Source organism: Chaetura pelagica, unplaced genomic scaffold (assembly GCF_000747805.2).
Source record: "Chaetura pelagica isolate M959 unplaced genomic scaffold, ChaPel_1.0 scaffold106, whole genome shotgun sequence".
Taxonomy (NCBI): Eukaryota; Metazoa; Chordata; class Aves; order Apodiformes; family Apodidae; genus Chaetura; species Chaetura pelagica.
The window spans coordinates 3,162,776-3,187,571 of NW_009954222.1; the positions used below are offsets into that span (position 1 = coordinate 3,162,776).

The window sequence follows — 24,796 nt, forward strand, 5'->3', positions numbered from 1 at the left end:
TTAATCTGGTCTTAAGGACACAACATTGCACTCCTTCTCTTCAGATGTAATATACTTGATCTTAATGCTGTTAACAAAATTAATTACCATGTTCTTTTGTTTTGGTATGAGTCAGTTTTAAAGAATCTACTCTCAAGATTAGTTTCTGAATTTCATTGTTAAATTCTGTAGCCCAGTAACTCAACTTCTAAACACAATCTTGTTGCCTTTCTCTCATAGCCAGCTAACTGTTGCATAATTCTGATGTTGATTCTTCTTAAGTACCTATTTCCAATCCATGTGAATTACTTAGTTCACAAATGTGCCATTGATGACATTCCATAGTCTAGAAAGTAGTCTTTTTTTCAAAAACCATACGCCTTTTGTGTGGCTAACATTACCTAGGATAGCATCTAAATGGACATAATAATTTTGCATTTACCTCGATATTTGACTTTTCTCTTGTCTTGCCTCAAAGTTTGTGCTTCGATTTGCAGTACTGTGCTCACATTTGTAGCTCGTGAGGAGGATTCCTTTTAGAGGAAAAAAAATTGAACAAAGTCTCTAAGATAATTTATTCCAAATGCTAGTGAGTGTTCAGGAGCACTGGTCACAGGAGCAAACAAGGAGTGAAGTTCTCAAACATTTGTAACTTAGGTGTCTGATCATCAACAACTGCTGTTTGCCCTGCAAATTGGCTGTTACTGTGGTACACTAAATAATGGAGATGCAGCTTATAAGCACTATCTAAGCAGTACCTCAACTTAGTGCAATTTAATGCAATGTTATGCTACAGGCAGTCTTATATATGGATTAACAGACTATTAATACTTGCATTATTTTTAACACAAATACTACACATATTATTCTTCACAGGCCACTATTCTTATTTTTATCAGTGTAATGAGATAGTTCACAAGCTGTGATTCTTGGTTAAAAAAATTGAGAAAGATTAGATTGTTAGTAGTAAAATGTTTGTGTTATTTTATGTTTCTGTGCAAATAAAAAATCATGCCGGCAATAGAAGCCAGAAGGAGATACCGGTGATGTGCAATAACCTATGTAACAGACTAACTAGCCAGTTAGTTAAATGTGGAAGTAGGATTTCTATGTCTTGCTAATCTTTTCCTACTCTATCATAAAAGTTGTGAATCATCTCAGCTAGGTCAGCATTCCCCTAGTTATTAGTGAAGTACAAAGTGAAATTATTGAGATTTAATTCCTACAAAAAATAAGTAATTTACAGATCTAGTATTCTAGAATTATTAATATATTTTGATGTACAAATAGGTGAGTTTTTCATTGTTTTCAGAATTTCAGAACTGGAAACTTTGCTGACGTACATGAAAGTAATCTGAAATAAAGCCTCTTTATAGACACTTAAGTCATTCTATGAGAACTGAAGAAGGTACTGTTGAAGTTAAGGTCAGTCAGCAGTAATTCATAAAGCAAATCAATCTTTCTCCTAACAGATTGTTGACAGAATAACTTTTGTTTCCTTCAGAAATATGAGAGAAGCAAGAGATAATGCTGTTGCTGAAAAAGAAAGAGCAGTTGTTGCTGAAAAGGATGCTTTAAGAAAATACGATCAACTGTTAGAACAGTGAGTATCTTTTTTAATTCATGTAAAAAAATCTAAAGATATAGCTAAATATCTAAGGAGTTTTATGCAGGAGGAGTGACTGGTTTGGCTTTCTGCTTGTAAAGAATAAATTATATAAAATTAAGCATTTAGTTCAATTTAAATTACAGATTTAATTCCAGTGCACTAACAGTATGAGAGTTTGATTCGTCTTCTACAATCCAGTAAAGACAAGAAACCATAATTATGGCATCTTATAGCAAGGAAGTGGATTTCTTATTGTAGAGTGGCAGTGGTCAAACTCTGAACCTGTTCTGTAGGGCTTTTTTCTTTAGTTGAAAGTAGAAAATTACCTTATATTATTACTTCAATCAAGACTTGGTTGTAAAGTGTGGATAGAGGGCAGTAGTCATGAACAGTTAAGCTTCCTACATGCTTCTTTTCTTACTGATGTCTCTTCTGAGTCTTTCATATTTCATGTGTAAAGTAGTGTCTGTACAAATGTGCAGTTCTACTCATAGACAAGAAAAGTATGATTGATTTTCTGCCTGCTTATAGACAGTCTTACTGTCATGCTCTGCAGAACCTTGTCTTCACTCTTCATAAATTTAGAACATTAGCTATGGTAAATCATGAGGTAATTTAAAATTGTTGACAGTAATCAAAGCTGTTGAGGGTAAGTTTATACTGTGTCATTAATTTTGGACTTGATTCATTGTTTAATTCACACCTTTTTTCTAAAATGAAAAGGTCAGTTCATTAACCACCTGTGCCACTTAGTCATCTATTCAAAGGCAGTACTTGATACGTACTATTTTTGCTTGGAAATGTTTTTATTTACAAGTAGTAATCTGTTAAAATGTTGATAGCTTAGGCATTAGCACAAAATAATTAAAGCGTCTCATTTTTGTGTAAATCCTAAATTGCAATCATGGTATTACTGTAGAAATAGCATTGCCCAGCATAGCCACAAAGGACTGAAAAACGTGCCACTGCTAACTTGTGGTAGGAAACAACAGATGTAGTTCTAGAGTAAATGACATGAGGCAGAGGACTTAATGTCCTTGCTTCATTTATGGGATTTGAGTTCAGATGAATTCTGGTTTGGGCTGAATGGTCCCAAGGGTGCTGATTGCCTTTTAATGGGTGGAGTACATTCTAGGTGTTCTTGGATTCTCAAAAAGGAATTCAGTTAGCACACTCTGAGGAAATGGCTCCACAATGCAAATCAAAATGTGAAAATTAAGCTAGTTAAATGGGGATAACCAGGAAACTGGTTCAAAACTGATCTCCTGAGTCAAAGTAAAATGCTAATGTGAGTCAACAAGGTGTTTATGATGATACTCTTGCCTTTCACTGTGGTAAGATTACTATGACATATGGAGAGTTCATATCTAACTTGAAGCTTTTCTGGCAAGTAAGTCTGACATACAATAATTTGAGTATGCAGACTACCTTGTTTTTAACAAAAATATCAACTTTGTAATTCTTGCCATGTTTATTTTTAAACTTAAGAACTGTGGAGAAAATGCTTTTTCTGTTCTGCTGTATTACCATTCATATAATGTGCCTTTTATTCGTATTGTTGATTTTTTTGAGGAGGGAAGTTCAGCTGCAATCAGAAACATAGAAAGATTTTAAAATGTAAGCTTTAGAGAGGAAGAAAAGGAAGGTAATACTACTCCATTTGTTCTAAGCTTGATGCACTCATGCTTCTGTCCTCTTGAAGTTTTTCTAGTTATAAGCATTCCTATTAAGTAAAACGGTCCTTGCCTCAGTTTGAAAAAGCTAATAGGTTGATTAATACTGTTTTTTGGAGGTCAAAGAAGTAGATAATTCCTCAGAAGATTATGCTTTTCAGACTTGCTTGGGAAAATCCATACTTGCCTTCTTGAAAATATAGGTGTCTCTCTTTAAAACTGCTTCCCTTCTAACCACAGCACAGATGTCAAGATTGTGACTTCTTCCACTTTCCAAATCGTGTACCTAAATTGACTGAAAAGTGACAAACTGGCATGATGAGATGGAATGAATGCTTTAACTTAAAATACCTCAAATTCTTAGTTTATTGTGGACTGATGTGTAGCAGTTTTGTGAAACAAAGAAATTTTCTAATATCACCAGAACCTCCTAAGATAAAAAAAGAGATACCTGTGTTGTCCAATTCTATGTTTAAGTATTATAACAGCTAGTTCTACTTTAGTGAAAACAAGGTGACTCATCCTAGTTACCACTATCATAATCTGTATAAACAAACATGTTTGAAAGCTTCAGAAGTATGTGGAATGTTGACTGGCCTGAATGGTGGTTAAATAAAGCCCCTAGCAAATCTTGTGATCAGAAGTGTAACTAATACCCAATTTTCTAGTCAAGTGCAGTTATTTTCATTTTTCTTTCTGAGGTTTGTGATAGCTTTTTGTAAACAGCTGTTTACAAATGCCAAGAAAATACTGAAGTGGTAATACTCATGAAAGAGTTATACTGAGAAAGAATCTGCAGTTTCAACCTCAAAGTAGATCAATGGTATCGGGATCTAAGTTTTGTTTCTGTCTTTACTATTATACAACTGTAAATTCTGTGTGAGAATTCATCTTCTATGTGCCTCTAGCAAGGAATAAAAATGAACAGATCTTATACTTTGGATTAAACTGTGGCCAGTGTCACATGTTCTTTAAAAATTATGACCAAATGGAAATGTTTTCACTTTGTTTTAAACTGCTGGTAATATAAGACTTTTTTCAAATTTTAAAGCTATATTGCCTCAATTGAAAGTGTCTTGGGGTTGAATGAGGAGAGTAATTCTTTAATAGCTCCATTGTCTAGTACATAGTAACATGTAGATACTAAATATGTTCCAACTTTTCTTGGATATCCGTGGAGTGTTACTTAGAAACTATTGACTTAACCTGTTACCTCTCCTTGCAAAAAAAACCCAACAAACCAACAAAACAATAACAACAACAAATAAGCACTGAGAAGCAGAAGTCCATCCTGGTTTCCTATTATCTTTTTCCCACTAGTTAAATTTTCTAGTTTCATATAAGGTGCAAGGTCAAATAGAAATGGTTCCTTTGTTCAAAGTGTACTTCATGGTCTGTAATATGGGATGCACTCATACAAGACCACTTCACCTTAGGGGATACCTACAAGAGCCATCTCTTGCCTTTGATTGTTCACTTCCTTTTAACCTTAAGGAGTGTAACTTCGTTTTCCAAGACTGTACAGTTTCAGTGGAAACTGGTTTAAAAATTCCAGAATTACTGGGAACACAAGGGAAATTAATAAATGGTGTGAATTTACAAAACCTTATTTTTCTTAGTGTAACTCCGTTACAGTTGATTGCTGCTCACGTGATATAGTTAAGGTGATTGTTCTTTTCCTTTATTTGTAAAGATAAAATAAGAAGTGTAGAAAAATGAAAAGAAACAAAACAGGTATGAGGTAAGCAGAAGAAGAATATTCAACAAAATTGTCTTACGGCAATACTGTTCCTTCAACATTGCAGTGGGCACTATTTATTAAAAAAAAAAAAAAGCTCAGTTTTGTAAAAGTTAATAGGGAGGTTTAAATTCCTGCCCCTGTCTGTGAAGTAACAGAATATTTTTTAATATGTAGAGGGTTGTTGTTTTTTTTCTTCAAATATGCACAGATGCTGAAAGGGCATATTTAAACAATTTTTTTATAGTAGGTTTGAGTAAAGTTAGGATGATGGCTACAAAAATAGAATTGCTCTATAAAGAATTTTGGATTATTATTTAAGCATTTATGGTTTGATGCATATAGCTCAGCTACTTAAAACTATTAGATATGTAATGAACAATCAGCTGCAGGTAAGTAGTATTTAGATTTGGTAGTCTTTTTGGTGTTTCTATTTAGAAATACCTTTCTCAAATACCAAAACAGAATAAAAGGCATTGACATTTCTTATGCTTCATTGGTTAAAAAAAGTCAGAAAGAAGTTCTCTCTGTGTGTTTGGTTTTTTTTTACCTATTTGATGCTTTTCTTTCCAGTTAGCTGCAATCTGTGTATACGTTTTGGAAACTTCTATTAGTCAATCCATTAATCTTTATAATTTAAATCTCTTTATTCTCCTCTATGTTCTTTGTTCTTTGTAATTGTATTATTTCTTGGAATTTGTTTGGAGGAGAGATTAATGCTATCTGATTTAGGTGTACATCTTAAGCTTTGCAGGTGATAGAGAGAGGTGATCAATTCTGTTCATAGAATGAATGCATATGTTAGAAGAAATTAAGATTGCTGTATCTTCTTATAAATTGCCAACAAGCCTAGAGGACTGTCTTAGATTAAAAGATATTTGGATAAATTTACTGAATAAATAGATGTTCTGCTTTACATTTAGAATCTCTGCTGAGTATGCAAGAATAGCATTATTAGATTAGCATTTATTACATTATACATTCATTGTTAATATAAACATCAGAATTCATTATTTTCCCCTTCTGTTAACATGTTTTTATAATCTGTATGTTGCTGACTGAAATGACAAGGTTCTAATCTTAAAATTACTAGATCAGTTCATTCATGTGCTGGACTTATTGCTAATCTTGAAGAGAGGCCCTTATTTAAATAAAATTTGCATAAAGTGAGATTTAATTAATTTTAAAAAGATCCATGATTACAACTTCTGGCCAAAACATTTCTTTGCCAAAGCTGCCATAACCATATAGAAAACTACTGTCATAGCCTTTTACTCCCTAGACATGGCTTCTACTTTTGTATATGAAGCATTTTGTAATCCTTTAAAGAGCTATGTAGGTCTTTAAAATTGCTGCTTCTTTAAATATTCAGCTTTGATTGATGCAATTTGTGTTTTCTAAAATACTTTTTTTAGTAATTATCATTTGCTGCTGCTGTATTCATGTATGACTTCTATTGTATGGTGTATATTATGTAATTTCAAAAACATTTAGGATTTTTATCAGAGGAAAGCTGAGTCCTTTACTTTTATTGTTAGACCTTGTCCAGATTTCAGCCTGTAGCCAGTGTAACTACTACAGATTTCCCATAAAAACTACATTCTTGTTCTCCTGATGTGAAAGTTAAGTATGAGGTGCAGCTAAAATGGTAAAAGGTGGATGTCATGGAAATTGCTGAAAGATACCCTCTTAGAAATTCAGAATCAATTCAAAGTAGGCAGTGAAAGGACCAGGAGTTTTACATCTTAATTGATTATTTTAAGCTGCTCTCTAACAAACGATTGTTCTTCAATTATATTTCTGCATTAAAAGAAGTCTGGTATATTTCAAAGCCTACTTCAGATTGCAGTTTAATGGAATGCATTTTAATAAGCATGAGAAGTCTAATTAACTGATTTGATCAAATAGATGAGTAGTTGTCTTAGGAAGACTTCACACTTGCTAGAGCATGCCTAGTTGTCTTGGGTCATTCCTTAATAAGGATCTCAAAATTTTACATTCTTAGCTAAGGTAACGTTCTTCCAGAACTAATGCTTTAAGTTCTGTAACCAGTCACCTCAAACTGAAACTGTCTTGATGTTGTAGAATTATCAATGTCAAGACTCACAGGAATTATAAATTCAGCTGATGGCTGACCTTTCTGAGCTTCATGACATCTGGAACACAGGCTTTGAAGTTTGTTCTCTTACTGTACAAGGAATGTTCAATTATTATATTTATAGCTCTAGAAATCTTTTTATTTAAGTTACTCATTCCCCAGCTCCCAAAAAGTAATTATCACAAAATATTATTAGCCTCTTTAGGATGCTTTGGGTAGGTTGCAATATGAACATATCTTCATACCATAAAGATTTTCCTTAAGCCTTGATGTTCTTGTTTTACCTGTTCATTTCCTGCTAGCGAAAAGGCCTTGATCTGAAAACATTAAGATTAATAAAGGCAAAAAGTTAAAATCTGTGATTGTTATTATGCTGAGAACCTAAGAAACTATTTGCTTTCTTAAGTCTTTAGTTTTTTTGTCGATCTGGGGAGGTTGAAAATGTATCAGTGTCCTTTGAGGACCGCTTTGAAAGCAGTTATAAATTCCTTCTACGAGACACTATATGATACAAGGGTATACTGCTGCTTAGTCTTCAGGTATATTTATTGAATTATAGTGTTGAAACTTCCATTGGAGTCCATGATTTTGATGATTGCTAGTATCTCTCAATATAGGCACATTTTTGCCATTCACTGTGCACAGCTTCTCATTAACGATAAGCACTGACAGGGTAAGCTAACAGGTCATTTGGAACTCATTACAGAATGACATTTTGCATGCTAAAAATTTATATGGGTTCAAAGGGAGAATGAAAAAGCTCAGAGTTAAATTTGAGAACTACTTAACAAGTAAGAACTACATCCAGTTCAGGAAATCTTTGAGCTAGAAGCAGTTGAACACTAATCAGAAAGGATTAGAGACAAATACAATCATTGCAGAAATTTTGTAAAATCATAGAATGTCTTGGGTTGGAAGGGACCTATAAAGGTCATCTAGTCCAATACCCCCTACACTAAGCAGGGGCATCTCAAACTAGAACAGGTTGCTCAGAGCCCCATCAAGCCTGACCTTGAATGTCTCCTGGGATGGGGCCTTCACCATCTCTTTAGGCAACCCATTCTGGTGATCCAGCACTCTAATATTAAAGAACTTTTTCCTAATGCCCAACTTAAATCTACCCTTTTATAGCTTAAAACCATTACCCCTTGTCCTATCGTTACATGTCCTAGTGAACAGATCTTCCCAAGCCTTCATATAGGCCCCTTTTAGGTATTGGAAGGTCACTATAAAGTTCCCCCAGAGTCTTCTCTTCTTCAGGCTGAACAACGCCAGCTTCCTCAGCCTGTCTTCATAAGAGAACTGCTCCAGCCTCTCTTACCATTTTCATTACGCTCCTCTGGACGTGCTCCAGCAGGTCCACATCCTTTTTGTGTTGGGGGCTCCAGAGCTGGACACAGTGCTCCAGGTGAAGTCTCACCAGGGCAGGGTAGGGGGGCAGAATTGCCCTTCTCGATCTGCTGGATGCACTTCTTTTGATGCAGCCCTGGATGTGGTTGGTCTTCTGGGCTGAAATTGCACGTTGGTACCTTTTTTTCTTGATCTTTTTAAAACACACACTTCTAGCTACAGCTGAAGACAGAATCATGAAGCTAAATGGGCCTTTTTGTCTGATATACCGTAACTATTCTATGTGGAACAGAAGCTACAAAACACTGGGAAACTTCTCAACCTGTTTTTACTTTTACACACTACTGACTGACTACTGACTACTGACACTAATGACTAGATATAAATGAAAGCATCTATCTGGTTTACTTTTACACACTACTGTGTGTGCTTTGTGTGACTTTGAAAAGTTTAGGCTGGATAAAATGACTAGATATAAATGAAAGCATCTATCTGAAGATTACGCTAATGTGTAAAAATATTGTTACAGATATTAGGTTATTTGTGCACATAATATTTATCTCTCTGAACATGAAGAACTAAATTTGTGTGTGAAGCCTCTAGCAGCATTATGTAATCCAAAACATTAACACTTAAATGGCAGATGAGAAAAGAACCTGTTTATAGGAAAGTCCAAACACACAATTTTTAGAATAAAGAAGAAAAGCAAGTCACAAATAACAGCATGACCATAAGTACATGCAGTGATTGTTAGTTGCATGTGTCTACCAAAATTGTGTAATATAACACCTGTTCAAAAGCTAAATTCTTCAAAGCAGGGATATCGTATTTTCTGTATGTCTGTAAAATAATTTTTATATTCAAATTATAGCTATTTATGTCATACTATATTTCAGCCTAATTGAACCATAAATGTTTATTTTTAATAGTAATTATCTTCTGGAATTACCTTCTGAATCTGCGGTTATATTCTGATTACCCTCTGGAAAAAAATGTGATGCTATGTCGTACCTGGACAACTCACTGTTGAAGAACAGTCTGTCCAAATAGGTGTTTATGTGACTGGAGAAGGTCAGCTTTGTAATCGTATGGGCCTCATTAAACTCATGGGAGAGTCAGCGGACTAGAATGAAGGCTACCATTTATGAGAGCAAGCTTTGGACTAAGTTCTGGCCAGACCTTTTCTTTCACAGAACCATATTCAAACGGTTAAGAAAATGTTAGATATAACTGGAAGCCTACCTAACTCTACTGCTCTCAGCCTGGACCTCACTTGAATGGTGGCGTTACTTGTTTCATGTAAGTAACTCTCATGAATAAGGAATGAGGCAGCATATTGTTCTGGAATTGAGGGTAGTTAGTCCATTTGTAAATTAGTAATAAGTTGGTCCTGCATCTGGGCCACAACAACCCCATGCAATGCTACAGGCCTGGAGAAGAGTGGCTGGAAAGATGTCCAGCAGAAAGGGATGTGGGGGTTCTGATTGATAGGTGGCTGAATATGAGCCAATAGTGTGCCCAAGTGGCCAAGAAGGCCAAAGGCATGCTGGCCTGTATTAGAAATAGTGCAGCAAACAGGACAAGAAAGGTGATTGTCCCCCTGTACTTGGCACTGGTGAGGCTACCCTTCAAATACAATGTCCAGTTTTGGGCACCTCAATACAAGAAGGTAATTGAGGTGCTGGGCTGTGTCCAAAGAAGGGCAATGAAGTTGATGAAGGATCTGGAGAACAAGTCTTATGAGGAGCGGCTAAGGGAGCTGAGACTGTTTAGTCTGAAGAAACAGAGGCTGAGGGGAGACCTCATTGCCCTCTACAGCTATCTGAAAGGATGTTGTAAAGTGGTAGGCACTGGTCTCTTCTCACAAGTAACTGGTGATAGAACAAGAGGAAATGGCCTAAAGCTGTGCCAGGGGAGGTTCAGACTAGACATTAGGAAGAAGTTTTTCACTGAAAGGATTGTCAGATACTGAAACATGCTGCTCAAGGAGGTGGTTGAGTCACCATCTCTTGATGTGCTTAGAAGTTGTCCAGATATGGCACTTGAGAATATGGCTTAGTGTTGGACTAGGTAAAGTAGAGTTAATGGTTGGACTCAATGATCTGAAAGGTCCCTTCCAATCTAAGTGATTCTACGAAGGGAGCATAAGTAAATGAATGACCATCATATTTGGCTCATGAATACACTAGCAAAACAGTGCACATCAGTGAGGCAAGGTAGTTTCAGGCTGTATGCCACAACAGGGAGCTGTTTGCCTTCAACATTCATTCATCCAGCAATGAATATACCTAATTAATCTTATTTATATTGATGACTTCCCAAGAGAGAGGGACGGTGTGATATTTGCATATAGTGCTCAGGACTGATTAATCCACCCTTCACAACTGATGGAGCAACCATGTGAGTCTATTTGTTACTTTTGCTCCTCATGAGATGGGCTTGTCTGGTGACTGGTGCCTTGATGAGGAGAGAATGGGAAAATCAAGGCTGGAGAGCCCACTTCCCTTTTGTATGGTCTTGTTTCTGGATAAGATTTCCTCAAGAATGTATCCCAGACTTTGTCAAGGTTAGCTCAGAGAGTTCTTTACATTCAGGGAGTCTAATAATTATTATTTTTTTTTAACTACATGCCTTCAGCACTCAAGTATTGCATCACATATTGGATACTGGGAAGGCCATGTCCTTCAGTTTACTCAGTGCAAAGCTATTTAGATAATTTTTACAGCTGTTTGTGTTTCTAGCTAAATGATCTAAAGGCACAATTCTGTCTACTTATGTGACTATCTGGGTAACTCTGTAAGTGTATTCTGTGAAACCAGCAAAATGAATGTGCGGTTAAGGCTCTGCATACTTCACCAGAGTTCAAGACCTTGATCCTGGATAGCTGGAAGGTGGTAATGTGACATGTTAGCAGCATTTTTACCAAACATCATGTAGCCATAGTGGCACACGTTGTTACATGACATTTGCATTGTGTGGACACCAAAAGGGTGGTACTCCTTTGAGTTATTTGTGATATCAGTGTGTGAACTGGTTTTGTAATTAAAGAACACAAACAAATGGAAGTTAGTTGCAAACAGAACTTCAGCAAGACTGAAGTGGGATGGGAGCATTTGTAATGGATGAACCTCTGAGGGGAGCACTGCATGAAAGTAGATAGGCTGGGCTGTTGCTGATAGTAGCTTATGACAATTAGTACAAGATTTTTTATTCCATGGTAGAGGGAGTGTGAAGAGAGGCAGTAAAGAGAGAGAACCTGAGAACTGAAGAAACCTAATAGAGATGGAATGGAAGAGTACATATGAAAGAGTAAATGAAGGAGCTTTACTACAATCAATGAAGATCTTTTGCAGTTCTTACTGCTAGGTAGAATTCAGAAAGATGTTGCTCATATGAACGTATATACTGCCCAACCCTTTCTTAAAAGTCCTGTTTATTATCAGATTTCTGTAACTGAAAGGAGACTAATGTTGATTATTGAAGGTGATGTTGCATAAACCACCCCACAAACTCCTTTTGTGAAGCATGGAGAGGGTAGGAATTGTGTGTGTGCCCCTTATAGGTACCCCAGAAGCAAAAAAGATGCCATAGATTATGCCAGCTTCTCATCCACAGGATAAATATGAATATAATAGGCAGTATAGCATGACAATCTTTCTTTTAAAGGGAAGTAAACTTTTTCCATCCAGTGGTGGTGTAATTGTAGAAATATGTGTGTTAACAATATAATCTGGGTTCCTTTGAGATGAAGCTTGGGCATTATGTAAAATGCTCATACCCATCAGTCATTTAGTTGTTTCATAAAATGTTTTATTTCATAATATAGACATAGAATGTAAATGTACATACTTGCACTTACAAGCCTATTTCTGTATCTCTTCTAAAATCTAAATACTGGATATATTGTCAAAATGCTGGAACTCTTGGCTGATATTTTAACATAAACACTACTGCATATTTATGTATATAATCTAGTTTCAGCTTTGAAGTGGAACTTGTCATCTGGAATTGTTTTCATGGGTATTCTAATTGTTTCATGGAAAGTGTTTGTTGCCATGGGTAAACAGATATAGAAGTGCACTGGTTCATCTGATTCATCCCTTCTGAAATTTTGCTTAATGTTTTCTCTGATTTCTCTGAGATCTTAACCTCTTCCTTTCCAGAAATACGACCTAGATCATAACTTCCAAGAAGTTAACATCTTCCCCTTTTACCTTGGGTACGTTGCTGGGGTCACCATAATTGGTTATGGGTCGTAGACGGGGGAATAATTTGTCCCATTCAAAACCCTACAGGAAGGGGAGAAGGTTCTGTTTGTGCAAAATGGTATTGTAAGCAGATGAACGTAATTAGAATGCCTAGTCCTCTTGTCTTCACATTTGCCTTCAGGCAATTAACTTGACTCTTAAATCTTGAGGATACTTAATGTAGACTGTTTCTCTGAATGGTGGAGGATGAACACTGATGTAAATCGCATGCCCCTGTGAAATGCCTAGAATTAGGTGAAGTGAAGCCTTGATTATTACTTTAGCTCTAAGATTTTTAGATCTAAAATCATATAAGGAAGGATTGCATCTTTTTTGTCTGTTGCATGTTCATCTCGGACGTTTTTGTTTTTGCAGGCAATGTACTTCATAGAAGCTAGTGGGGCTGGCATTTTTGGTTTTAGATTTGTCCCTTATGACACAGTGTTCCCACTCCCGAGTTGTGAAATCTGGGTCTAATTTCTGTGTTATGTCAAAGTTCTGAGCTTTTTCAAAGTTTTCTGTATGCATAGATAAGTGGGGTACATTTCAGGTTTAGTTTTTCAGTGCCAGATGAATGCCTCTTCTTAAAGAAAGAGAACTTTTCAAAGTAGTGTGTTTGCCCCAAGGTACTTGCATTAATTAAGTGTGCAGATGAACAGAAAGTTGTTGACATGCTACAAGTTAGAAAAGAGCTACCTTATGGTAATTTGTTTGCCTGCTAGGGCTCTCTGCTCCCCTGCATTTTCTTACTTTGTAAAATAATAAAATCTTCCTTTTGTCATTTGTCTCAAATGGTTATCTGCTTATACAGAATGGTATTAAACAGTTTTAGTTTATCTATTAAAGTAAGCAAAAATAATTGCAGCCTTTTTATTGCTAAATTGATATCTTTTGGGTGAATTATTTGTGAATTATTTTTAAAGATAGTTTTTACATTTATCTTTGTAAGTCTCTTTTGTTATGCCAACTGTCTAAATCTTTTCATAAACTTCAGTTAAAAAAACGTTTTCCATTATTATTTTAAAATATGTTTACTGGAAGGGAAGTCTAGTGAATTCCCACAGATGAAGTGTGAGTGTATTTCTCCCACTTGTAAATGAGTTCTTATTTCCTACAGTACATATTCTGGTACCACAATGAGTCATTTTCAATATGTTTTAGTTTAGCTTCTAAAACATTTTAAAACTTGGCAGATGCATATAAATGAATGTTACATCCAGTTTTAGAAACAGCTTCCAAATAATATTTTACTAACATGATGACTGTGAACAGACCCTTCAGAATGCCAAAGTGTCCTTTGTGATAACCCTGAAAGCATTTGCAGAGGTCTTACTTTATTTTGTTGGTGTTGTTTGTTCTTTTTTTACATTTAGCAAATTTAACCATACTGAATTTTGCAAAATTTCATGCTATTTTACTTTACCATTTTTTAACTTTACGTCTTTTTCAAAATCAATATAGTGACTTCTCTGTTTTAATATTATACATTTAAAGTTATACGTGCCATTCTACACTTTAATCTCTTTCCTATGTTAACTTGACAGTTCAAACATTATAAAAGAATTCAAAACTAAATAGTTTGTATGATTAAAAGGAGCTTATGAACTGGGGGTGGAGTGGGAGGAAAATGGGGGGGAGGGAGAGCAGACCAAACATACTCAGATTTTAAAAAAAAGCAAGCAAACAAACCAAGCCAACTAAAAATTACCAGTGTTCCATTTTTGAGGTGCTTTATTTTCATTTATCTACTACTTAAAGAATGTTTCTAACTTCCTTGCCCTGGTTTCCTGGTTTCTGGAACACTTAGTATAAAGAGACCTTAGATACACAAGTTGATACCTATGCTTAGACACACTCACATTTCTGCAGTCTGGATTTGAATACTATCCTAAATGTTTTCCAATTATTGGCAGCATTTGTCCTGTCAGCTTAATATGCATGCTAGGAATAACTTTTCAAGTCTGTGATTATTTGCTGTTCCAACTTTAACCATCTGTATGTTGTCCACGATGCAACACAATGTTATCATTATTAGTTATCAGTTACCAGTAAGTCCTTACAGTAATTACCACCCTTAAAAATTTCTTTAGCTTTTTATTAGACTCAGAAGAAGATGGGGAAAATATTTCAAACTTGCATTACTAAAACTGTCATGTAAATATTTCCTGGAATCCATTGTCCCTTAGTTGTGTGTTACGATATCTGAAGGAAACCTATTTCAAAGGCTGCCTCCTTCCCTCTCCCCCCCTGCTCCATTGGTCTTAAGTATATTACCTTTTCATCAAGGAAAAATCGAAGAAAGGAGGGGGAGAAATCAGTTTAGGTGATTGAGAGTCTTAATTATTTTGTTAAACACATACATTCTTCTTCCATTACGTCTCCGTAATTGTGAAACTTGCAGAAGACTGATTATAGGCAAAAGAGGAAAGGTAATAAAGATGAGGGGTGAGGAAAGACATGATGTAAATTTAAAAAGAGAGAAAACAAAAGAGAGAGCAACCATGAAGACTTTACTGAGTGGGGTTGATTTGAGTGTGGAATATATGGTAGACTGGCAAGTCTTTCTCTTTGGAAGAGTGGTCTAAGCCAGGCAAAGACAAAAAAAGTTTCATGAAGGGACAGGGTGGGTGGAAGGCAATGTGTTGGGATTGGTGGCAGAGTCAATTTCTTCCATTCTGCCCATTGTTTACTTCTGTATAGCTATTTGCAGAGGTGGAAACTTTAAATCTTATTGATGGTAACTTACTTGGTACGCATTTTTTTCAATACAAGGTGAACATTTCCTTCCAGTTATAACACTGAAAACTCTTGAGCATCCATTTTCAGACATCTCATACCACTGTTTCAGAATTCTGTGATCTTTTTGAAGCATTTTTAAAATGTATTATACTTTTAGGCTTTGGATGAGTTCACACATTAGATTGAGTAAACGCAACATAGACTTCAGTACAGCTTTTGCTGTTGCTGGCATCAGTCTTTTCTAACTTTAAATGCCTATAACTTAAAATGTCTATAAGGTACTTGTTTCTTTCCATTGACTTACAAAGGAAGTCTACATAACAGGGTCATATGTACATGTCCACATTGTAAACATCTGAAGCTAGATGAGATGAGTCCGACCTGTCTTTTCCAAGTTAAATGAGTTCGTTATAGTCTTTTCACGAATTCATGCGGTTTGGAGCTTTTATGTTTTGCCATCATCCTTACTGAATCCTCTTCCAAAGCAGAATCTTTAAGCATTCATCAAATTCTGGTCACAAAATTGAATGTTGTTATTTTCTTGCATGATTTGACACATTTTGATTGGCAGAAATTAATTTAGATTACATAGGTCTAGAGTTGTGATTATTACGAAGGATCTGGTTAATGAAACTGCAGAAGGTAGGAAGATATCATGCTCCTTCAAACTTTGCAGTCTTAGTGATCTTACAGGAACTGTTTTGAGAAATACCACACCCAAATGAACATGAAGCTTGCATTTGTCTTTTTAGAGAAAAGGGGAGGAAGGACAGACACAAATTGGGTAATACACCATACTGTTTCTGTAATATAAAATGTATGCAAGTCTCTTGGGGTCTAAATATGACAGCACCATTTAACAAAATGTGCAGTAACTGTACTTAAAATGCAATATATAGTTGATAAGTACAGGCTTTGCACAGGCTAATGGCTTTCCAGCAGGTTGTCATAGTGATGTCTGTGGGGAAGATATTCCTTGACTAGATTCCACTGAAGTCTTACCACTGCCTCCTGTACTCAAGCACCACCTAACCTCAGAGGCACTTAAAACCAGTCTGCATTCCAAATTGGAGCACATCTAGGTACAGGTCCCTGTGCATGCTCGGAAGTCTCCTGGTTTGGAAAGTTAAGTGCTTATTTTGATATGGGTAGGGAGGTGCTTGAACTCTATTCAAGTCCCTGAAGGGCCTGTTTTCATTAGATCATGGCTAGCTCATTCAAAAGCATTGAGTTCACTCCAGAACACTGCTAGAAGAGGAGGTAATGGATAAGCTTGCCTCTTTTGTAACGTACTTTGCGCACTCGCCCAGGAAGTTCAAGACCTTGGTCCTTTTCCTCTCAGTCTGCCTAATTATTTAAACAGGTTTTGATGTTACCTGGAAGTTACGTCAATTTGCCCAGAATTATTGGCAACAAGTGTTGATAATAGATAATGCATGAGTTAAGCAAAATGCCACAGAGGAAAAATAAACAAAATTGGGAGGCTTTTTTTAATGAAAGCTGATCATACAAATCCTCAAAAAAAGTATAAAAATGCAATTAAAATGTAACTTTCAGACTTTTTAAGCTATGTTAATTGCCTTTTTGCATTTATTTTTCCTTTATTAAAAAAAAAAAAAAGCAACACCCAGATATAGCCAATCATGTAATTACCTATAGGGTCTATAAATATAATTTGGAGAGTGACCCTTTTCATTCATTTATTCTTTTGTCATTGCATATATACACCTTTTTGTAAATTAAATTGACCTCTACTATTCCTAATTAAAGCTATTTTAGTCGTCATGTTCAGATGGAGTTTTAATTTTTGTTCTAAGATTATTTTCTCCTGGTTTACACAAGGAGTTCTTATGCCAGCATTACTCCTTAAATATCAGTTGTTTTGCCCTCTTAAAATCTTAGTCAGACTTTATTTTCCTAGATTGTATCTTAGTTGACTTCTCATGGGATGGTTTCTACATTCTCTTGAACATCTGAGTACCATTTATTTTAGTATTTGACCTTCCTTCAACACAGATAACTGGAATTCTGAACAATATTTCAGATCATTTCCTGCTCTATCTTGTGTGATGCTATCATTTCCACTAGATGTACTTTAGTTATTCCTGGAACTGTATCTCTTTTGCATAGCTGGACCATGTTAGCTGTTGTCTTGATATCATCTGATGAATCTAGATGCTTTCCCTCATGCTGTTCTGTCATCTATTTGTCTGGATAAAAAGAGCAATCACCTTAAAAGTTTTCTAGCCCTAAGTCTTAGATTCTGATTTGCTTTTGTGATTGTTACTAATGTAAGAATCACACTGCAGCATATCTGAGAGGCACATCCCTCTGCCAGATGAGCAATCTTTTTGTTTCAAGTGCTCAACATGAGGTACAGCTCACCTGGATGTAAGTGTACTCAGCATGGGACTACAAAGGTGTTGCAAATGTCTGAGATACCATTATAGTAAGTGGAAACTTAGGAAGCACAATCAGTGGGGTTTGGCGAGCCATTCAGCTGGCCAAATAAAGGTTGCTGCTTCAGGTCTTCTAAGGGTTCTGTTTATATCCTTTTGACTGCAGAGACTAGGTTTCTACCAGTCATACTGGGGACCTAACTTACAGGTAGATGCCTAAACCTTTCCAAACTTAAATTTAAAACATAGAAGAGTTGAGGTTGAAAGGGACCTCTGGAAGTCATCTTGCCCAACCACCTCACTAAAGTAGAGCCACCGAGAGCCAGTTGCCATGGACTGTGTCCAGATAGCTTTTGAATATCCCTGGAGATGAAGATTCCACAACCTCCCTGACCAACCTGTTAAGTCAATGTTCACAGTAAAAAGGGGAAAAAAAAAGAAGTGTTTCCTGATGTTCAAATGGAACCTCCTGGACTTCCTTTTGTGCCTGTTGCCCCTGGTAATGTCACTGGGCACCACTGAAAAAAGCCTGGCTCCATTCTCTTTGCATATTAGTGGTCTTAAATGTACACAGGTGATGTGGTAATGAGCTATATAATTTAAGCAAATAATGGAGTCTTTAATGTAAAATGTTTTAAGTAGTAGCATGATGATATAATAAAAGACAACATCTGGTGAATTTCAAGGTTTCTCTTCAAACTTAACCCACTAGCACACTTTCATAAAGAAAGCATTTGAAGCATTTTAAAATTAAGTTTAGCAGAATTTAGTTGATGTGAAATATAAACCAGTCTTGTGTTAGTGAGATAAAGGATTGGCTGTGAGTAGGTTTGCTTTCTGTTTTCCTATCCCATCTTCCTTTTCTACAGCATTATTTAGACTGAGATGTGATATGACTGCCTAAGCAACAATTCCTGAAACATGTTTTAAATTTATTTTTTTTTCTTTTCAAGTCTTCAGCTATTCAGAGATATGTCAATACCACACAATAATTGAATTGCTAAAAAAAGAAATTAAGTAGGTTTCAAAAACTATAATCAATGTGAACATGCATTACTGAAGCATATGAATAGCATTTTTGAAAAGTGTGTTAAACAGAAAATACTTCATTTGTAAGAATACCTGTTTAATACACTCTGAGTTTTAGGAAGAGAGTAGCATAAATTATGTTACAGTTCAAACAATAAGCCTACCTTTCACTCGCCTGCTGCATTTGAATTTTTACCTATGTATTGTAGCTCATCTGTGAAAAGATTAGACATGTTTAAGCATCACTTCTTAGATTCTCTATGACAGTATTTCTGCTTACTCTTTTTCCATAATGTTTACAGTTCCAGCAATTTTTGTACTTACTTGCCTTGGTCTTCCTACACTTATTACCCTAAAAATAATCTTTATATATTCAAATTGATGCCAAGATGCCAGCAGTACAAATTATAATGTATGATTCATATTACAAACTCTTAGAGCACTTATCAGTGCACTAGTACATTCCTATGAAATGACAAAGTCTGATATGCTTATATATGTAGAATGTAGAAACACTGAAAAATACCTTCTTTGTTGATCTTGCATGTGTGCACGTTTCATATCAATTCAATGACCTTTAAGTATGGTTAGAAAGTAGTAATTTTCTGTTCCTGCCACGCTAATGCTGAAATGAACCATTTAAAAACAATATTCTGAAATACTACTCAAAATTTGTTTGAAAATCAGAGCCATTATATGTTTTCCAAAATTTGTGTATCTGTGGAAGGAACATAATGAAGGAAAAAAATAAAATTAAAGGTAACTGAAATATGATTGTGCCAAATGAAAGAAGAATAGTTTTGCCAATATGGCACCAATGCATATACATAGTTTGCTCTTTGGTATTATTTTGAACAGTCCAAACATCCACATTTTCTTTTTTTGAAGCTGTGTAAACTAATTTGAAGTCAGTGAGAAATGTAGATTGGGAAACTGGAGTTCACAGAAAAATAGCACCAGGGCACTAATAATTATTGTTGCTGTAATTTAAAGTATAAAATCTGACAATAGTATTTGCAATAGCAACAGACTTTAAAATCCATAATGATAAAAAATGAATATTCAAGTTATAATTTTCCCTGTGTATATTTTAAATACTTTCCTCTTTGCAAAGTTTATGATGTTATTTTCTGTCTTGATAAGAATACTGTTTATTTTATTAATCATATTGCATGTTCTATTTGATCATGATCTGAGAGATGCATTGAATTACTTTAAACACATGCTTTAGATTCCTATAGATCCATAGTACAGTTGTTGAACATACCCTGCATTTCTAAAGAAGCAAAAAAAGATTGCTCACATTCATACAAGAGCTTGTTTCTAAGCCAAGAATGACAGATGCTGTTACAGCTAAGAAACGTGGTGTTTTAGGAAAACACTCAAACAGTAGTTAACTTAGGTCAAAGTAGAAAAAAAGAATCCAGACTGGAGTTAAAGGTACTTGAGATGTAGATGTTGGTTGTACAAACTGTCAAGGATTATGTTTCAATTCAGTAAATCTGCAATATCTGAATGAAATTAATTGTTCTGCTCTCTGTTTTTATTAACTTAAAATGTGCCTTATGTCTTGTTTTAAGTAAATACATTACAATAATTTTTTTTCCATTGTATTTTCGTACTGTAGATTATGTGTAAATGACAGCATACCAAGGAATGGTGACAAAGGGAGTAGTCAGTACATAATCCAAATCTCTGTGGCCTGCTTTTGACTTTGCTGTGCCAAAGCAACATACTTATCCTATTTTAATGTTGACATGATCAGCTAGAGTCTTTAAATTCACTCCATGTGCTATTGAGGATAATTCAGGAGAGATTCTTTGTCATTATTAGCAAGAATTTGAGAGTACATGGAAATTTGAAAAGAAAGAGTATTAATAAGACAGAGGAACTGAATTATGTAGCGTTGTGTATGATAATACTATATGTAGCATTAATACACATTATTGTAGAAACATAAGAGAGGTAACGGCACAGACTCAACAGTGTGGCACCTGATATATCAAAAATCCTGGCACACACTGTTGCACATAAGAGGTGACAATATTGGTTCCTACAATACTAAAAATGTGTATGGCTTTACCTAAAGAAAAACAGTTGTTTTGAGATTTATATTTTTTAGAGCTCCTAAAGAATTTTCAAATCTGTCAAGATCATTAACTTTACAAACCTAGAAGTAATTCTCTCCAGCAAAGAAACTTGCAAGTATTTCTTGATGCTTGCAAAAAAAATTAAAAAAAATAAAAAAAAATATCAAGACCTCTATAATGAAAAAAAGGTATGATACTGCAGTTTTAACAAGTTTTGTTATTTTATTAATTTATGTGTGTAGTGGTAAGTGGCAAAAAAACATTAATCCACTTGGCTTTAAAAATACTATATTTTATATAAACAAGCAAGTTCTGTTGAATTGTGTTACATTCTGTGGTGGGAAAACAGACATTTGTAAGGAACAATTTCTTCTATTTTGAGGAGCAATTTTAAGATGGGATAAAATGTATTTTGTATGTAGTTACTAGTTTCAGCACAAAGCCAAGTGAAGGCTAACTTACTGTTCTGCTTACCTTACGTATTGACTGGAGTCTGGGAAAATGCCATTTATTATTGAAATCCCAGACCTCTTTGAAAACCTATTGTGGTCAAAAGGAATTGCAAATCTTAAGAGTCTTTCATTCATAAGTAACAACTTTTTAATGAATTACTGATTCCCTTAGGTATTTGTCTCCACATATGTGCATTCATACATGTAAGTCTAAGGACAGTTTCCTTTTTTGATCAGTATTCATGCATGTAATCCCTAATTGACCGTCCTGCATTCTCATACTTTATCCCTTTCAACACAAAGCTGAGGATACAGAGCATGAGGTCCAGAACTGTACTGTGTTTCTGCTTTTTCTTCTCCAGGGGTATCACCTCCACCAATAGCCTTCTTAATGAAGGTAACTTTCTCAAATTTGACACTCATGTTTTTTTGCTTCTTCTACTTTAGATAGGGGGAAACGGACATTTTGTGCAAGATCCAAAACACTGACAAAAAAAAGCTGCTATTAAAAATTCCAGAAAGAGTCTCTTCTGAAAGTCTGTGAGCTGCTTAACAAAAACAGGAAACGTGGATGGAGGTTCTGTTTTGTATAAGACTGTTTTTGATCTTCACTCCTATGACAGAGACCTTTTACCTCATCTAAGGACTTCATTCCAGTAATCTGCTGTTCTAAGGGTTAAGCTTCACTCTGAAGGACAGTTTACACTTCCATATCCCTGGAACTTAAGAACAGGAAAAAATACTCACAAAGTCCTCTGCCTGTAAGTTCAGTATCATTATATGAATAATGATGAGGTGACACTGTTTTCATGTAATTTACTAACCAAAGTAAAAATGAGATGTCCTAATTTAGCAATAACTGATCAAATAGAATTGACCATCAACTGACAGAAGTGTTGAACACATGAGTAAATAGAGTTGCTTATTCCCAGTTAAAAGGTAATGGAAGTGAGGAGAGAATATTTAAGAGGTATTTTCAAAGAACTTGGAGATAACACAAGATTAGTTATCTTACCTTAGACACAAGCGGAAAATAAGTGTAAATCTTTCCCTTCAAATTTGGACAAATCAGGAATGAATTTGAGACGGTTTTGTTTTTTTCCTAGCTGGGAAAGCTGCTGGATGTTTTTCCTGTGTTGCTTTTGCTGACCAGAATCATCTATACAGTGAATTACCAACACCCTGTAGGACTGGGGATTTTGCTAATGGAAGCATAACTAGTTCTTATAATAAGACTTTCTATGTAGAAGTTGAGGAGAATTCTAGTATTTGGAATTTGGAAATTGTACTTTGAAATGGAGTCAAATTTGTCATGTAAACCTGAAATCCCTCCCCTATCAGGAGTTAGAAGATTGTCAGAAGTAGTTTCCTACTCATCACAGGCACTGGGTTGCCTGATATGAGGAAGCATTTGTCAGTATGTGTGGCTGAGTTAGTCGGATTCTTGACTTCATTACGGACTGTAGCTTGGAATTCTTGGCCCTTTTTACTCTGTTGGGCAAAAAGAGTTCCCTTTCTTCTTCTGCAGTGAAGTTCTGCACTACTTGTATAGCTGACGTGGTTTCATTTGTGGTTAATAGACTCAAAACTTTTAAATACTTTGTGTGTGGCAGAGTGATCTGAGGGAACCCTGATGTCTCAGAGCTTTCTCACTGGATGAAAAAGCTCTAATATTTGTAATCATAATCTAGTAGAGCTTGTGTCACAGTGATGGTTACCAGCACAAGTTCACCCCTCAGATATGCACTGCTGTGCTTTAACTCCTGAAACCCTGAGGCTTAATCAACATTCAGATGGTAATTCTGCAGTTCTTATTTGTCCTGGTTTGAGCCAAGATGAAGCCAATTTTCGTTTTACTTATTTTTTTTCCTTCATTAAGCTTTCTTTTAACTAGTCACAGTGTGTTCTACCTAAGGTTGATAGGAGAGGAATATTTTTGTAACTGCTGGGTCTTCAAGGTCACATCTTTGCTGGCTCAGACACTACAGGGAGATCTAGGACTCCCCATAGGTGGCTGAGTTAGACAACAAAACTGGCCAGAGATATTCTATTCCATATATCTATGTAAGCTCAGAGGAAGGTCAGAGATCACAGAAGGCAACTTCCTTTCTCCTTCTTCCCTTCTCTTCCATCCATGGCTGGTGTCCAGGGAGGACTCCGTCCATCCATCACCATCAACCCCCAGGCTCCAGCTCTCCTGACCCTCATCACTCTGTGCTTTCTCCAGCAGCAGCTCCAGGATTTTTCAGGACTGTTCCAGCTCAGAGGAGGGCTGTGGGAGTTGCTGGGGGTGGGGGTAGGCAAGAGGCTTTTGCACATTTGTATATAATTGTATATATTTTCTTATATCATTAGTGTTTAAAGCTGTGTAGTTTAGTTATCAATCCAGCCAAGTCTATCTCTTTTTCTCTCTCTCCTTCCCTACCTGGGTGGGAGGGGGATGGGATTGAGAGCATTGTTGTCAGACCCGAGTCAAACTGTGACATTATTGAAGATTCCTTATCCATACTTATGGTGTTTTTATGGGGAACACAGCCTGGTTTCAGTAACATTGTGGATGTCCTGAGGCAGTAATCAAATTTACCTAAAACTGTTCTTTGAGATGTGTTTCCTATGTTCACATTTGCAGTGCACCCTCTTTATTGTTTACCCTTGAAAGTTCACTTGCGGCTACTAGGAATTCTGAGATTAGGGAGAAACGAAAGTATGGGCCAAACTCCACCCCATTTATATAACAGCAGTATTAGACTGCGTGTCCCACTAGTATTGCTAGGAGAAGCATACTTCAGTGTCATGTAACTATAAACACTGCATCTTCAAGAACAGCTGACAGCAGGTTTTCTTTTTTTCTGAAAGACTAGCTCCATTTGTAACTAAGGCAAGTTGAACGATTAGCCTATTAAGTGGTTTTAGATTTAAGCTTATCAAGTCTGGTTCAGAGTTTAACAGTGGAAGAATGGAATGTGGAAAATGGAGCTCAGAGTAGAAGAGATTTTAAAATACTATAGAAAACATATTATACACCTCCATCTATTTAAGCCTTCTTGTAATAAAGAAGGCAAAAGAACTGCACATCACACAAAATAAGGTTAAGTATGAGGGAGTTGGGGTTGTTCAGCCTGGAGAGCAGAAGGCTCTGGGAAGACCTCATAGCAGCCTTCCAGTACCTGAAGGGAGCCTACAGGAAAGCTGGGGAGGGACTTTGTACAAGGCCTTGTAGTGAGAGGACAAGAGGTAATGGATTAAAACTGGAAGAATGGAGATTAAGGTTAGACATTAGGAAGAAATTCTTCAGTGTGACAGTGGTGAGGCACTGAAGCAGGTTGCTCAGGGAAGTTGTGGATGCCTCCTGCTTGCAATTGTTCAAGGGCAGGTTGGATGGGACTGAGGAAC

General features: G+C 35.9%; 1 protein-coding gene across 1 annotated transcript in view; it reads left to right on the forward strand.

Annotated features, from left to right (window-relative positions):
- PIBF1 (progesterone immunomodulatory binding factor 1) overlaps positions 1 to 24,796 on the forward strand; it is a 114,446-nt gene that overhangs the window by 29,200 nt on the left and 60,450 nt on the right. The window contains exon 9 of the mRNA XM_010003489.1: positions 1,484 to 1,582. Coding sequence (XP_010001791.1) covers positions 1,484 to 1,582 — 99 coding nt within the window. The remainder of the gene's footprint in view (positions 1 to 1,483; positions 1,583 to 24,796) is intronic.